Source organism: Hetaerina americana, unplaced genomic scaffold (assembly GCF_022747635.1).
Source record: "Hetaerina americana unplaced genomic scaffold, ioHetAmer1.1.p SCAF_1, whole genome shotgun sequence".
NCBI lineage: Eukaryota > Metazoa > Arthropoda > Insecta > Odonata > Calopterygidae > Hetaerina > Hetaerina americana.
Window position 1 is genome coordinate 32316348 of NW_027286069.1, and position 18871 is coordinate 32335218.

An 18871-nucleotide genomic window follows, 5' to 3' on the forward strand; every position below is an offset into this window, starting at 1 on the left:
ATATATATATATATATGTATATATATATATGTATAAACTGCCTCAAAGTCATTAATCTCATAAAGGGTTATAAATATTTCACTTGTAGAATATGGTAGTTGTAGTTATTCTATTTTCACTCTTAACAAGAAAACGAATTATGAAGTCTCTAAATTTATCCACCATATAAATGGCTAATTTCCAAAAACATTAAAGGAGATTTTTTTAATTAAAAGGGATCAGATGCAAAGGCTTAAATTGACAACTTCCGGGAAAGAGTCAATATGACTAAAACAACACAACTTAAATGAAAAAAATTACAAATATTATTAAATTAATGTTATTTCTCTAGCATACAAATGTCACACATTAATGATAGCAGTAAGAAAAGAGTGAAGTCTGAGTTAATGACATTCAAACATTTTGCAACAGAGATCACATACTTTACAATACACATATGGAAGAGTAAAGTTAATTGCAGAAGACACAATAGGTGAGGGTGAGGAGAGAGTTAAAGAGAGATTTGAAAAAAACCCAGTGAAAGTACAACAAGTGAGTGTGGAAGAAAACGTTTCAAGACATGTGAAGGAAGAACTTTCTTGGTCATAACAGTGGCTCTAATTTTCTTCTCTTTCGCCGAGAGATGGACTTGAGAGAGTGAAAAACATAACATGTAACAGCATTAAATTACAGATGTGGGATTGAGATCCTCCACTGGCCAGCAGAAGCAGTGACATAAAAAAGAAATGTATCCTCATCACCATATAGCATGCCAAGACACAATCATGTTTATGGGCTTGAAGGAATTTATGATTCATTTTCTCAATAGAATTTTCTCTGAAGAGAGACCAATGAAGGCATATGCCACCATTTCAAGAGCATTAAATGGTATCCTTGGCTTTATTCACATTATCCAATATTTATGACGGCTGCCTTTTTGATTCTCAAGGCCAGTACTCAAAAATAATGATCCTGGTCAGCCCATAACTCAAAATAATAATGTTCCACATATTCTCCTTCTCACTCACAATTCTTGCAGTTACTTCTATGAATTAGATAGTAAAAATTGTGTTTTTCGGATGGTATAATATGTATGCTGAAAAGAAAAACTGATATCTAACATGGTATTAGGGATTCTTGTATTTTTTAATGGTACACTCACTACATTGGTCTCTTTTGGCATCTATCTGTCGTAAATGTTATCAAAAGTGTACTCTTCCTTTTTAAACATTATGTAAACCAAGAGCACCTGAAAATATTCAGCACAGTGGAAAGGGGCCTGGGTAATGGAAGTGCTTTATTATTCACCCCTATTCATGAAAATATTGGTTCATAATGAAAATGATACTACCATTATTCTCATCAACTGAGCCTGATAATCATCTGTTGCTGCACTTTCAAATGTGTAGCACACTTTCTAGCTAATCCAAGCACCATTGGGGCAAATCCCACCCACAGCATGGATATAATTTTTCCAACACACTGTGTAATGTAAGCTTCTCTGCACTTGTCAACGGAGAGGCATGACCTCAGCCATTTAAGACCCCAAGCACTAAATAAAGGATTCAAATATTAACACCCTATAGTTCTTTGAATTGGTAAGTCTCAGTCACAAATTTTTGCAATTAGAACCTTATAAATCAGAAGAGTGGGAGAACTACATGATAATGCAGGGAGTTACTGGACAATGAGAATAGATGAGGACACTATTGATGAGGATAAGGCATACAATTTTATTCAAAAAAGTTTTCTATTTGATTTCTATGTTGTGACTAAGTCTTATATTATACATCTAACATGTAATCTCCTTTTCATGATTGGGGTACTTTCTCTGTCATACATACACACATACATCAATATGAGTTCATGCATACATTTCTGTGTAGCCATTTTTAATGAGAATCTAAAATTGCAGACAATGAACATACTATAAATCAAATTATCTATACTGAAAGTGTAATTTTGCATAGATTTGAAAACCTCAGTTTATATCATTGGGTAGAAAAGCAAAACTTTTTTCAATTTATTTCTTCAATTACTTGATTTCTATTGATTTTTAAATGCAGCAAGAGGAAAATAAAGTAATGCAAGCGGACCAGATTTGAATTTCTAGTGCTGTCTTAGTTACACAAATTTGAGTGTGTGAAATTCATGAAAATGCAGCCTCTAAATATTTTTCAAAATAGCAAAAAACAATTCAGAGGTGCTCTTGTCCAGATGGTCATCAAATAACATAATGTTCCAATGAGAATGAGATGGCTATGTTGTATTAGAGCATTCTTTTTAGCTTATTCATCATGTTCAACGTGGAATGTAGGTGGTCAAAAAATGTGGCTTGCTATAACTTCCTTTCTTATTCTTTCTTGCACTTCTGCATTTCATTATCCACCTGATAATGCAAAGATTTCTGCTCATTCCCAATGGGAATATGTAGGGTTTAGCTACCTCAGAAGGAAAGAAGTAATAATTGAAGCGAGATAAGACTTGATAAGGAATCAATGGAGTTTCCACAAGCACTGTGCCACACCCCAACACCATCCCAAACATGCTGAACAATTTTCAGGCACTCCCTTACTCTGAATTAAAGAACAATAAATATCCTTCAAGCCACTCATCATTAGCCCGAAATATTACAGAAGTAGAAGATAAAGTAAGTCTGAAAGGTAACAGGAAAGAGATTTTGTGTGAGCACACTTAAAAGCAGAGAATCCTCACGTTGCCAATGCTTTAAGTATATGATAAGCAACTCCCAAATTTGAAATACTCAATAATCATTTGCTTTACCAGCAATGCTCCTAGATGAGCTTGGAAATCAGAACAACATTTCGAATGATAGGTTACTTTTATTTGGCATTACAAATTATTGCTTAAGTATTTTCGTAAAGTGGGCAAAAAAATCTGAGGGTACATTAGAATTATGAATTTAACGAGCTCTAATTCCTATTTTTATTTAACCTGAACAAATATATCCGGGGGGTTTTCAAATATTGTTTTAAAGAATGTCATTAATTAATGAGGATAAGCACAAAATAGCCGAGTTAAGCTAAGAAATTTAAATACTATGATAAAAGATAAAAATCAAGAACACATGTCTTAGTAAAGTAATGAAATAATTCCAAGTACTTCGAAATAGGGAGCAACTTATCAAACTTCCAATATACATCTGCTGTTGGTAGTAGTAAGCAGGCAAGCAACACCACACACGTAAGCTACAATAAAATGAATAGGCACTAGGACCAGACCAATACTGCAAAATCCTCATCACAAGAAGAGCCAACTACAGGCATCTGAAAAAACAAGAAAAGGAGTAATGAAAGGATAACAGAAGTTTAATTATTATCTTGATTCAGTATGGCTTCATCTTCCTCAATTTCTCAAGACTTCTCTGACTTGAAGTACTTACAAAAATCAGAGATGACAAAGAGAAGTTCCAAATTTTATTTTAGGTGAATGTATAAAAAATCACCGATACTATATTGATGTAATATATATTCCAAATCAGCATTGCAGTTACTAAAATCACATGCTTTTTAGAATTCAAGCCAAGATCTAAGTAATTATAGGCTCAAACAATTAATTTTAATGCCAAACTTATTAAAGCCTAAAAATGCAATCTAATTCACAACACAACATTATTATAAACATAGCCACAAAGTGACCTGTATCTTACTTTTCAATGAGTTTGTAACCAAGTCAAAACAATCATTTTGAGTCATAAAATTCTGCCTGCATTAAAAATGGTTAAATGATTATTCATTAAAAAGAAGGTAATTTCTGGCTCATTAATAAGGTGATAATAAATACCCAAGAAAGTGGAATAGATTGAGATCCAGTAAAAATTAACAAGTCAACTAGCAATAGTGAGAAACATGTAAGGTGATGATTGTATATCTAAAAATAAAAAACTGCATTGTAATTGAAAGTGTCAAGTTGCTAAGAACTGCTAAAAAACAGATATTTGATTTTTTTTAATTAATCAGTTCTATTAATGTGAAATTTACCATACTATATTTCAATAACAAACTACTCACAGAATACATTGCCAATATACTGATATGCAAACAGTTCCCTGAATGATCTCAATTGGTATGTTCTTCTTAGTCTTTCAATGTGGTAATTTCAAATGTTTCTTTTGAAACCCTCAGAATAAAAAGTGCCTTTATTCATTTAATGAATAATTCCCATTTTAACCTAAATCATTGCTATAAATCAAAGACATTAATAGTTTACTTAATTGTAATACAACAGTTTTTTGCATTCTAAGTTAAGCTTTTATTTCGCATCATACAAAATAGGCTTGCTTAAACAGAGTGAATGTAAGAATCCTTATGAATATCAATATGAAATTGATTAATAAATAATCAATGTTCCTGGTATTATATCATTATTATCAAAAGATTTTTACTAAAAATGTTTAGTATTAAATCATTCCATAATATTTGTTTCTATCTATTAGTAATTGGTGAAGTTGATCAAACATAAGTGTTTATACATGATCACATTTAAGTGCTCTATAAAGCTACAAAAAGCAGCAACATTTCCCTACCAAATTAACAAGGAATTTATCTTATCTGTTTAAGATTCTAGATTCAATTGGTTTTATTCATTCATCATTCCAAAAGCCAAATTGCTAGAGGTATAAATGGGGTGGTCTGCCCTGGACAGCACTCTTTTGAGATTAAATTTTGGTGGAACTTCATTGGCCAAGGAACTGGGTTAAATTACCTCTAATGAAGTGAAAATGTAATTCCCATGGATGGAGGAAGGGGTGGCAAAGTTAGGGATCACCGCTCGTGGCACTAACTCTAGCTACACCACCAAGTATATGGTCACTTTTTATGCATTTTTAAAATCAATGTACAATATAATGCAACCTCTAGAATTAGATACAATAATTTATACTGACCAAAAAGGAACAAATTTTCCATATAAATCTTTCTTTTATCTTGCTTGCTGTGCAGTGGATAAGTTGGACTTTATGTACACAAATTTAGTAATTTGTGAAATATATTTCGCAGGAAAAATAGAAAGCTCTTATTTTAATTATGCATTTTTTTTAAAGGATTTAATAGAGATTAAAAAATAACGTTATGCCAAAACTATTAGTGACATTTGTTTCCAAAATGCTCTTAGCCACAAAATGATTAGCAACTATCCCACATTATGATATTTCATCATGATGCAATTTTAAACAGAATGACAGGAGGATACTATATAAATTTAATACATTGCTTTGGTGTTGTGAGGCTTGGTTTTCAGCTAAATATTAGTTAACTGTATTGTAATTGTATAATATTGACAACTTGAATGTAGAGAAATAATTATGAGGCTGGGATCAAGTTAAAAATCTAAACTGTGTGAAAATAGTTTTTCAAAGGTGGGAATGAGAAAAAAGAAGATGATAAAGTCATTAAAGAGCCATTTTGAGGTTACAAGTAAAGGAAAACTTAAAAATATGTGCTTCATTAGATAATTTAACTATTCCAGAGACACAAGGTTTTCAACATTCAATTTTTTTTAAACTGCTTTTCAATATGTATATCCACAGTAAATACATTTTTGATAGAAAGGAGCAAAATGTACTAGAAAATTGTGTGTAATTAATTTATCTATGACAATGTGAGTAAATCAGACCGTGAATACTAATCTTTAACTAGATTAGGTAAAACCTACAGAAAAAATGCTGATGGTCAAATCAGTCATTTAAATAAAATATGCCCACTTAATTCTAATGCATTTTTTTCCGACTCCAAATGTCTTTGCCATTTTTTATGAACATTAATAAGAATAACTTACTGATAATTAAAACTTGTAATTGAAATAATAATGTGTAATTTTATCACTGAAATTTGTATTGTTTTATCCGTGAAGGTAAAATAAAGAACTCAACCTAATGAGGGTGAGATCCATTTTTAGGAATTGTTATATAAGTTATTTAATAATGCAGAACCAAGCTAAATGAAAAGCACAAAATGACCTGTGTATTGCATTTTACATCCACGGAAAAATATCTCAAACAAGTCATGATGTAGCTTATGTCAACACCACAGCAAATATTTAAGCAAAATTCTCTTCTTTTGTATTTGTTACAAATAATTAAGCCATGACTAAACACTGATTGCCTAGCATTAAGAGAGTTACACGGTTGCAGCAGTGAGCAAAAAACATTTAAAGCATACTGTCACCATACAAACCGTGAGTGTGAATGGTAATTCATCAATCAACTTTTATTTCATGAGTGCTAGTCCAACCTACACTTCACAATTTAGTTTCTTTATTCCCACAGGTTGATTTAATTCCATTTTGAAACTAATAAATATGCCACACCGAGCACAACTTGAATTAATAATAAAAAACACAATGTGATTTACAACAAGCTGATGCATGGTGAGAGCAGTGAACAAGTGTGTACAAACTATCACCATTATGTGCAATGAATACTTCATTTTTTTAATACATTCCAGGAAGTGTAATTCTACAAAGGCCACACAACAGTTACAAAGTTAATATGCTTCAAAACAACTACATACTTTATTGGTGAAGGTTAAAAGCCATTTAGGCAACACTTCTTGAAATTTTGCAATATTATTTTCATCCACATAGTACCACAACCGAGGAGCAAAAGTCACTTTCAATTACTGCTCTGGAAAATTTTTTGACCCACCTCAAAACAAATCTCAAGTACTTCAACCAAAGCATGCATATTGGGGATTTTGGAGGTTTCACCATTTGGTACACATGCTGTTCATTAAAATTTTCCTAAGTCAAATTCCCATGCATACCTAACACCTACATATGACTAAACTATAATACGCAAAAATCTAACAAAAACAGCACTTTACACAGCATCATTTAATACAAATTTTCTAAATCTATTAAGTGCTACACCAACCATACAGAAAGAAGGAGTGAGAGTGACTCCAGAAATTTTTGAATGAAAAGATCCAGTAGCATCGGTAAAATCTTCAAACTCCCCATCAGCCTCTTTTTAAGAATCTAATGATCAATTTATATTACCATAATTTATGCACTCTTGCATATTTTTTAAACATGACTAATAAACAGTAAGACATTATATTAATGAACAATCTATTTAATTTTGCTTCACACTGCTGGAATAATTATTTGGATGGAATTAAATTTTAGATTCTCCAAGGTCTGCTAAAATGCTACACTCCTCGTATGCTTTAGATTAGTTTGGTCCTTGTTCATAAGCATAGGGTGGAAATAAGGAGAGAGAGGTTTAAAATGACCACAATTCACATGTCTTGCACAGTAAATTGTAGTCCATTTGATTTCCGCAAGCTTTCCTGATGATGCATAGCACATCTTGGTAGTGATGATGCTGAAGTCATGTTACAGAAGTGCTCATCCTCATTCAATTTTTAACAGCAAAGAATAGAACTGATGTTTCCAAAGAACTCAAACAAAGTGAAAGGCTTCAAAATAATTAGGTAACTTCCATCAACTCACTAGTAAGGGAGAAGAGTTCAATGCATTAAAATATAAATAAGGATTAAGGAAGAATAACTTCTAAGGAAACTTATTCCATGCAATCTTTTGTTAACCATAGATATGTTTTAAACAAATTCATTATGATGTGCCTGTGCAAGAAGTTACCTGCTAAAAAATATTATTCAATAAAATTTTCATAAATCCTGCATTTCAAGCAACTTCTTCACAATTCCATTCCTTCTTCACACAAGTATGCTCCTGTTCAAAATAACATTTTGGAAAAAAGACTTCTGGCCATTGACTTGTTTAACAAAAACTTGGAAAAGATGCTGGCAGTCAAAAACCTATCTACTCTGGAATTACCATTCAAATATCATAATGTATACAAAAAATCTTTCCTTGTTAATTCTGTTTAAAATGGGGTATTCCCAGTGTGAATGATTGGAGTGCCTCAAATTTAGAAGCCCTCCAATCATTTATGCAGAGGGTGATGAATACGGGGAATATGAAGGGAGTCAGTGGCTATGAGGATGAATCACTCCAAGGACCACCAATATGAATTCTATGATTACCTACAGATTTCTCATTCACTTTTAAATGATTTATCACAAGAATTGAAACATTAAATTTTGTCCTGAAGGATACAATATTGAAGTATTAATACACAATCAGATAAGTTTTCTCTTACTGGAATTTTTCTAGATCTCAGATAAGTTATGGAATTCAAATATCTTCTTAATCCCATGCACGCATCAGACCCACTTGATTGATGGATTCCACCATTTCCTATAAAATTATTCTTCATGATCACTTGGATATCATGTAACAAGAAAATTTAAGTAATAAATATATATGGCATTGATAAAATTTGCTGTTACTATTTTCACTTTTCAAAATTCATTTTCATGATATTTTTTGGAGATTTTATTTTATTTTTGCAAGAAAAACGTTACTTCAAGATTTGATGGTCGCACATTTTTTTAGCACAGTTTGATTCAAAAGTTCCAACAAAATTTCTAAAATATAAACGTAATATATTGGTAGGAACATTAATTTAACAGAATATTAACTCACATGCAAAACATCTGTTGTAGGAATAATAAGATAAAATTACAGCATGATTGGGCCAGCCCGTAGAAACCTAATGCACAATCATAAGTACGTGTGTTAAAAATGGTAAATACCCCATTTACCCCAAAGAAGTTCTGAATCATTTCACAAAACAATATTAAGAGAGGTGAGAAAAGTTTTTTGGGATGAGAGGCAACAAAGACATAATTCTATCTGCCATGCTTGTGTAATTCCCAAATCAAAAAATTTATTTTTTTCCCATACCCTTAAAATTAAAAATAGCAATTCCTGCCTTTTGCTGCTAGTTTCTACATCACCCTTTCTATTTATACATTTAAAGTAAACCAAGTTAACACATTTATATACATCAAGACCATTTTAACAAAATTTTGTCTAAAAATTAGCCATTGCACTTAGTTCAAACATTTTTTTTCAATCTTGAAACTTAGCTCATCAAAATGCCAACAGGGATTTTCAAACATTCTTGTGGTTTCCCTTAACCATGAGTGAACTAAAATGCTAACCAATAATATTTATGAGAAATAACTAAATAATTTCAGAGAAGAATAAAGTCTGTTTTATAGGAACATTGCATTCCGCTCATCAAACCTTAATAACAAAAACCATGACTAACAAACTGTTAAAGATTAGAACTGAATATAGTATGGAAGTCCAAAATAGCCCAATGTTCCCATATTTTCTTTCACATTTAGGCAGATTTTACATCAATCAGCTAAACTATGTACTTTAATGTGCATAAATATTTTTACAATTAACACTTTAAGAAATTCAATAGTGTATTTTTCAGCTAATTTTGGGAACTATTCAGATTATTCCCTCAGTTTAAATAAGGCAGTTATAAGCTCACAATTCTATTGACCCTCTTAACACCACTAACTGAAGTCTCCAATAATGGAATTCAAGGTAACATTGATTATCACTTATCAGTTAAGTTGCTGTTCAATTAAGTAGTGGAAATAATCCCATGAATTAAGATCACAATCGATGACATTTTTTTAATGATTTTAATCATCTATCCATCCCATTTATCCATAGGATCTTTTGACTAGAGAATATAAAGGTTCCCACAAATCTTTGGAAACCTAAATTGCTTAGAAAAATTAAATTTGAATACACTAAATTATGCTACTGATCTACATTATGTACCAGTAATGAAACCTATGACAATCCTTACTTTTATTAAAGAAACAGATGTTTAAAATATAAAACATTCATTGTACCAGGAATATAAAACATAATAAAACTGCCACATTTATGCATTAATGCATATAACATTATCCATGACATCAAACATTACTTGACAATCAACTATAATAACAAAGATTTATTGACAGTCATTTACATAAATATCATTTAATACCTATCATCTATAAGTCAAATCACTGATAAACATTCTAATGACGAGTTTCATATAAAGGTAGAGCTATATAAAAATCATGCAAGAGCATAATCAATTATATATCGAAGAAAAAGTGCAGACATTATATTAGCTTCACAACATTTTAAATCTGATAGAAACTGAACACCAGACTAAAAGCATATCCAAGAACTTGGATAAAAAAACAACTGAAAAATTAATGAGTGAGTGAAATCTTCCTACAGAAATAAGATTACCTAATTAACTTATATAAGATATAATATACGTCAATTCATTGCAGTATTAGGTAGAAAAAATTAAGCAGTAATTTAAAATACCTAATTATAATATTTTATTCTCCATGAAAATAAGGTAGGAACCTATTTAAAATTATAATGATTGATCCCTAATATATACCCTAAATTATAAAAAATGGATATTGGAAATAATGATATTACATAAACTAACATTCAAAATTTATAAATAGCTCCCACTGGCAAGTCTTATTCACTTAGTGACATTAAAATGAATAATTAGATACTACTGCGTAAGAAAAGTTGGGTAGCGTGTATAAATGTAATTGTATGTATTCATGTAATTAATAGGTTTATGCCAGAGAAATTTGTTAAAACAAGAAAACTTAATAAATCATACATGAACTATGGAGTAGTAGAATAAATTCACAATTTATACCAATGCCATATACACATAGAATTCATTAATGAATTAGAAACAACTGAGTTCCTAAACTAGCAGAAGCCGGAAGGTGGAATCCATTATCCTTGATTGAATAAAAATGATTTCCATAAAAGGGGAACTTATTCAAAAACACACTTAAGAAAATTGAGATTAATATTTAAGGCATTTATTCAGTCATCACACTCACACACACTGGAATACAAAATCAATCTTAATCATAATATATAGAATCCAAAGAGTCAAACACCACAATAGTTAATTTTAAAAATTTCATTTTCATCCACAGTGTAAATTAGATGTTCCCTTGACTCTCAATACCTGGCCACCTTCCAATATAATTCTAGTAATTCACTGTTGTTGTAAATGAAATATCACACAGAAGTAATCACTCATCAGGTGTTGAATATTATACAGTCTAAGGGTTAATTTCAATGGAAAGACAACTTGACCACATTACATGAGATTACTGGTATGTAATTTTTGTAACTACTCACTAAGAACATAATGTTTTGGACATCCAAATATTGGCTTTGGTTTATTACACAGGAAACCTCTTATCATGCAGGGAATTAAACTATAGATTCATACAAACTTCAATCTAGGGACTTATCTTCAATAAATAGATACAAATCAGCTGTCAAATGCTAGATGCATGGCATACTAATCCATCATACTTAACCGCACTGATCAGCTGAGGTATCATAAAAATCAATATTGAACAAAAGCTACTGAACTAATAGTAATGACAATTTCACTATAAATTAAAGTAGCTTTTCTTCTGCAACTAAATTATTTTATTTTAATGCTATTTCTGGACTGTGGGCCAACATTACAATAAGTTATGATTTTAAATTACTCTATCATGTTTTACTTTATTTTACTCTGTTGCTGCGAAACCATGAAGTCATCCACTTAATGTACATCAAATAAGCTGCAAAGCTTATAAATTTTTCAATCCATATCCCTGCATTATAATTGGTGCCTCCTGTATTTGTTCTTATAGAATATTGCCTTTCAACAAAACTGCAGTAAGCAAAGAGTAGGATATGCAAATAGTAGAGTATTTATTACAACAGGGGCCATCCATTAATTAAGCCATGCTCTACGGGATGGCAGCAGAAATTTGACACAGCTAGGTCTCCAGACATCTATATACAATACGACACCTTTTACACAAATAATGAACAACTTTATAATGATGGCACTAGTTCATGAAACCAAAAAGATAATTACAAATATGAAATCTCATAAATTCAATCAAGTCAAAAATAATTTTTCAGTTCTATGCATTAGCTAGAAAAATCAAAAATCAATGAATACTTTGTACACATGATCTAAGAAGATAGTCTTAACCAATAAAATTCTTACACCAAACGACATTTATATACATCAAAGAAAAAATTGGCCTAATGTGAAAATCTACAAAAGTATCAGAGAGAAATCTCTGCATTAAAGTCAAAACGAGACCCAGCCAGCACAGAGGTCAAAGAAGGAATATGGACAGGGGAGAGCAAGGATGCAAGTCCTATGTTTCACAAACACAATAGTGAGAAATTATTTGTATTTTTATTTTGAAATCATTTCAAATGCACAAATACTCTAAGTTAGCAGTTGGCAAGACTGACAGCATAGATTTTTGATATTCCAAACTTGTATTTGGGACACTTTTAGGCAGTAAAAAATTGATGTCTTGCAGTGTTACAATGAAGGTTTGTTTCCCTACAGTAATGTGTTACCTTAATATGTATCCATCAAGTGGTCAAGCATTTATCAGTACATTTGATTTATTTTCATTAGTGCATTTAGTTTGCATCGAATGTAGAGGCTTTAAGGTGAATATAAGAATGATTATTCAATTTAAATTATATAAGGCAGTTTGTGAAAACCTATGAGGAATTAGGAGATAGCAAAAAGCATTTAAGAGGATATGTCAGATATTCTCTCAAATAAGTACCATACACTTAACTTGTTTGTAAAATAACAAAATTACCCGAGAGCCTAAGATTATTTACTAAACTCTTTTTTGAAGATATGTTTCAGAAAGTAAACTTTGAATTAAAAAATTAATTGTCAATATTATTAAATGACAACCTGAAGAATTAATGAATGTTCCAATTCAAGTATTTAATTGAAAAATACAATTTTAATTTCATACATTTTTCAGGATATACAATACTTAAACATGTATATCCATTTCTGTACTATGTAACTGCACTGGTGATGAGTACAAAATAGAATTTGTTACGCATGATTTTGTTCAATTAATTTATGTTAATCCAAATATTGACTAAAAGAAGAGAATTAGTTGCCTATCAAAGAAATGGATTGCTGTTACTAGGTTATTTGTTTTAACTATCAATTAAAACATTGACTATGATATGTAAGAGATATCTCTGCATTAAAGGACGTGTCTCTTTGTTTCCTCTATATAATCTTATCCATATTTAAAAGCTTTCTGTTTTAAGGGATAAGTTTTCTATGGTCAATACATATATTATACAAAAAATTGAGTTCTACTGTGCTGGCTAGGAAAGATTCATAAAAAGTATAAGATTTGGAAAAATACAAAAATAAACCTACTGCATGACATAATTTATAAATGGCCCCCAGGATGCATAATGAATTGAGACTGAAAGAATGTGATACCTACTTCAGGCTTATTGCACTGTAAGAGTTTTAAGATTTACCATTATGTATAATTTTTCGATACAAGACAATATCTAATGATAGATTTATAAAATGTTTCTTTGAGCAATTGACAATTCTTGTTACACAACATATAATAGTATTGGAAGAATTTTTAAAATGACATTTAGGACAAATTATTTGCAGTATGTCACAAAGAATAAATAAGCAAGCAAATATTATAGGTCAATATAAAAATCTTCTTAAAAAAATAGCTTCTTTCTTGGGAATTATTTTATATTCCACGGTAATAAAATATTGCAAATAAAAATATAGAGCATTCATTAAATTAAAATTAAAAATCACAATATGTATTAGAATTGTGGGATGCAAGTCACTCATTATGGGGCTATCCAAGAGAATTCACACATAAAGCAGAGATCTTCAATATATCACACATATACTTAAGCAACAAAATTAATTCTCTTACGATTAATATTATAGTTTAAGGCCATGTGAATTTTTTACATGTAATTGGTGTTGCCTTTACATAATCTTTAGTTCATATATGATTTGGTTTTATGAAACATTATCAATGAAAGTATATTTAAATGAACAAAGAATATAACTATTCATGAAATGTTCAAGAATTGAGGTAAAATAATGATTTTGGTACTCTTGACTGAACATGACTGTTCCGTAGATACGTGAATTTTGGTCTAAATTGTTTCCCATTTGTAATAATACTGAATCCAGAGTAAACAGTCTAAGATCAACTCCTCCAGAAGTTATTTTCATTGAATATTCAACTTGATTAAAGTAAAATAACAAGAAACCATTATCATTGCCATTTGATAATTGTTATTGGGATACCATTATATAAAAGGCTTCAGTAACATTCTACTAACAGTAAAAGGACTTTAATGAGCACAATCTCATTTGCATAATCTTCACTTTATCAAAAACCTTCACCTGTTTGCCTTTATTTAACTTGAACTGAAATTCAGCAAGCAACTGTATACAATGAAATAATTTCATAGGCATTTATTTCAATTACCATTCTTTTGGTAATAGTGAAGATTAGAACTTGGAGGTAAAGCATAAATTTCATGGGAAGAATGAAAAGTACATTTTGGCACAACATCGACTATTATCTTATAATAGTAAATGAATTTGCTAACCAAAGACCTGAATTTTTTATGGCATTGAGTAGGCTACTATGAAGCTAGAGTAAAAAATAAATCAGATAGTACATTAAGCTTATAAAATGAAAGGCACTGCACTCAAATCAAATCATTCCATTCTTAGAGGAATGTTACTTAAACCTTTTACGTCCCAAAATTTTTTAATGTCGCATCTAATACCTGATTTTATTATTTTTCTTAAAATACTCTGAGAAACGTCAAATCTTTGATGAAGAATTATTCCTGTAGAGATGATTAAGACACAGGTGACAATTTATATGACTCAATCAAATGATTTTAGCATTAAGCTTGCAGCTAATACTTGGAAGTACACACTTCATCTTTCAGACAATAGACCAGTTTATCATACAACAGTTGTGTGATATAAATAACATTTTAAGAAGTGTTGCATATTTATTGTTTCGCACATTAAAATAGTCCCATTATTATATCAAATACTTTTACAAGACTAAATGAGATTATCTCAATTTCCATACAAAATGAGCTCAAGCCAACACCTGGCAACTCCCAAAGTTATTAAGCAAAAAAATTGGTGTGAACAGTTACAAGTTGCTCGATACCAATGTGATGTACACCCCAATAATGTCTCCACTTACAACAGCCATTTTTCGTCAAGCAACACCAGCACCCATTAACACAGCAAAGGGATTATGCCTGGCCTTTGACTGAAATGGTTACCAGCAAGTGGACCAAGACAGAAATTGTTGGTGTGCAGGGGCTAGGGACTGGGTATTGATGTGGGCCGGAGAGTTAGGCCAAGCAGTTGTTGCTTATGAGGACGGTGCACGTGCCAGGGGGAGGGGAAAGAGGGTGTACAGCTTGGGGGAGGTGTTAATAGTGTTAGGGGTTGGGGAGGTGGAGGCTGGGGTGCCACGGGGCCACGCCTCGGCCCGTCCCGTCCGGCTCACCTGCATCAGCTTCTTGACTACATCTCGACCCAATATGTGATCAAAAACAGCTTGCAGGAACTGATCAGTGATGATTGTGAGTTTAAGTTTGTCCCTATGCCAGATCAGCACTCGGGACTCCTCCATTGCCGTTATGGATACCTGAGAGATACAGAGAGGTTCATTTAGCTAATGCCCTCTAAGAAAGGATTTTGGATTTTTATATGGTTAGCTGAACTTTTATGGCTGCTATCCCCAAGTGTATTCAAATTTTAGTCCCAAAAATTAACTCTGGAATGATGCACCAATTTTTTATATCTTTGGAGGTATTCCATGAGAAAAAGACTCCCCCTATTGAAATGAACCAACAACAAAATTAGATATAAATTTAAATATGTTCCTGACTAAACACAACAAGCAAAGGTATTCTCAAGGTGTTTCTCTTAAAGAGGATCTTGATGGAACCAAAATAAGGGGTGGGAATCTTTGGTAAGACCAGAAATTTCCAAGAAGCATCCTAGAGGTATTTTTTCACTTTAATTTATGTTGAAACATTTTATACCATCGATGGCTAACACGAAAGCATCAGATTTTTATTAGTATTTATGTCAAGGTTCATAATTGTGTGGTGGAACTCAATTTCAATGTTGTTTATGAACAATGGGTGGTACATAACCTAGCAGCAGCAATGTTAACACAATTAGCTGAGATGACCTCAGTTTGAATATTACTACTGGGTATGGCAATATAAATTCCTTTCTTCAAATGCAAAACGCTTTCAAAAAAGGAAGTTATGTTGCCGCACCCTGTATAATTACTTTAAAAAGCAACAGGTAAGGATCAAAGACTGCATTTCCATAGGAAAGAATTTATTATTGTCGACTATTTGCACTAAATTGTAGTATCATCTGGACTGATGATGTTACAGTGTAGCATAACTAGTAGACAGCAATAAATTCTTTCCTCTGGAAACAGAGTCGGTAATTCTTTCTGGGTGCTTCACAAATGGATGTCCTCACAGCATCAGCCTCAAATACCTCTCAAATGTAATTACTTTATCTAGAATCAATGACAATCAAGGGAAAAAATCAGTTCCAGTGCAATGTACATTATTAACAATTACAGGGTGTATATTGAATAAGGTCTGAAGTATAGAGTAAGGACTGAAGTATAAATACTGAATTATTTGCCTATTCTCATGCACTACATATAGCAATTTTTGCAGCACTGTTTTGTAAAGCAATGCAATGAAGGACTAATATTTTTCTGAGAAATCATTAGAAACTGCTTACATTAATGATAATTTATGATCGTGCCTTGGTTATCAATTTGTGAAAATAATTGATTTCCATCATAATAAAAGATTCATGGCTGAACTGTAAGACATCAAGTGTATCCACCAGTATGGGGACAGTGGATTGACCTTGAAATAAAGATTTTCAGCAGCAAAATATGTGAGTTTCGCAGAGAATGAAAAAGCAAAGTCTTAATATTAAGACCAGGGTAAGCATTTGCAGTAGGGAAGATAAAGAAGGTAACCTCCAAGTAAGACTAGGGAAAGGTACACTGGAACAAGTGGAAGAGTTTTGCTATTTAGGCAGCAACACCAATACCATTAATACCGATAGCAGAAGCAAGACAGATAAGCTGACTACTCCAGAGAAACAAATACTAACTGGCATACAGAAATAGCATAGGCTATAGCAAGTAAGTCAGTCATTAAATCTTACATATGGAGTGTACTTTTCTACCAATTTAAGATAAAGACCATTGGGACAAAAGCAAAAGAAGGTTGGAGTCAATGGAAATTATGCTACCAAAGAGTGGAGAAAATAGAATGACAAATAAAAGTGCTTTGAAAAGCAGGTGAAGAGAGAACCTTATGAAGGGTATTCACGAGAATAAGATCAAAACCAATTGGACATATACTGAGGCGTGATGGCTTACAAAAGACCATTTTGAAGGAGACAGAGAGGGAAAGAGCTGCAGAGGAAGGCCATGGATGAACTTTGGGAAACAAGTAATGGAAAATGTCAGTGCAAGGAGGTATTAGAGAATAAATTGGTAGGAAACATGATAGCTTGGAGAGTTCCTACAAACAAATTCTTGGATTGATAAATCATCGTGATGATAATAAAAGGATAAAGCAACTCAATTTTCATACCTCATTAAAACGCAGATTTCAACACCATGTGTGATTATTAAGGATAAGGATGATGACACACTGTGCTGACACCATTGTCAGCGTATCAGGTATGAAAATTGACTTATTTGATTCCCTCTTTATTAAAATTACTTTCCATTATATCTATGATAAATTTTTGTACTCTATCTAGAACATATTTTGTCCAAGAAAATGTACAATCAAAGTGGTGGAACTTAAAATTAAGCCACAAAGGTTACTGTATCAATTCAATGGCAGCAAATTCAAAACGCACACATGATGATGACTAAAACTGAGCCATGATTAACATTTTATTTTAGAAAATGTCAAAACTTTGGGAATTTAAAAAACCCCGGCTGTTAATTTTTAATTTTCTTCATTATCATTCTTTATTCTATAGGTCTCCCATCAATTTTAAATTCATGATGATTGACATGAGTCTTTTTAAAAAATTGATGGAAGTCTGATTAAAATTTCAAGTGTGGGCCATTTTTAAGAGACTCCATTATGCTGTAAGACCATACTTTTCGTTAACAACTGATCTAGTATTGAGAACCCCCTTGACAATTATAAATGACAATGAAGGTAAAAGAAGGTACAATGTCTTTACTAAGGTATTGTATGCCATTAATTTCATTATTGAATCAATAAAATCATGCTAAAAATTCACACCTGTTATAACAGTTGTCTTGGCCATTTAAGCTGAACGGAACAAAGAATTCTAGCTACAATAAACTTCATACTGCACATTAACCTATTTGAAATTTCAGATAGGATTTTGGAAAATATATAGAATTTCTCAATTTCAACAAGATAATATCTTTTTCTTAATACAGGTCTAAATACAGCAAAAATGGCAGGGTATGGAAGTGTGCTTCTCCCCAGAGTACTTACTGAAGTGAAACTTATCATGATAAACATTAACAGTGATTAAATGTGGGGGAAACAATATAGAAAACAATGGTTGGAAAAAGTGTGCTAACATCTTGAGTATACCTAACTTTGCGTGATAAACATAACAGAAACTATAAGTAGTTGTGGCAGGGTCATGAAAAATAAAGTCATGAAAATTAAACACATTTAGTTCAAAATATAAAATTTGTTATTTGTGTAGTGATTGTATGACAGTATTTTTAAAAAATTATTACCATGAGAAATGTGAGGATTTCATTTCAAACATCTATTTTTAAGTTCTGATGAAGGTCCTCACCAACATGCATATTTCAAAATGAAAATAAAAAACTGGTAACTTCCTCTGCAAATTCAAAGCCTGATACAAATATTCTTTTACCAACATTAATCCACTACCATCTAGATTATATGGCCCCCCTAAACTACATAAAGTCAAAATCCCCATCCATACTGTGGTTTTAGATCCTGTGGCTCCAGCTTACATAGTGATGTACAG

General features: G+C 31.7%; 1 protein-coding gene across 7 annotated transcripts in view; it reads right to left on the reverse strand.

Annotated features, from left to right (window-relative positions):
* The window catches only part of bves (popeye domain cAMP effector bves), a 134047-nt gene that overhangs the window by 20664 nt on the left and 94512 nt on the right, over positions 1-18871 (reverse strand). For 3 of the 7 annotated variants that reach the window (XM_071587761.1, XM_071587753.1, XM_071587770.1), the window contains exons 5-6: positions 15321-15461; positions 3222-3266 (exon numbers count right to left, since the gene is read on the reverse strand). In XM_071587761.1, coding sequence (XP_071443862.1) covers positions 3222-3266; positions 15321-15461 — 186 coding nt within the window. Of the gene's footprint in view, positions 1-3210; positions 3267-15320; positions 15462-18871 lie in introns of all 7 variants that reach the window. The other 4 variants (XM_071587777.1, XM_071587797.1, XM_071587787.1 and 1 more) reach the window with 2 other exon arrangements.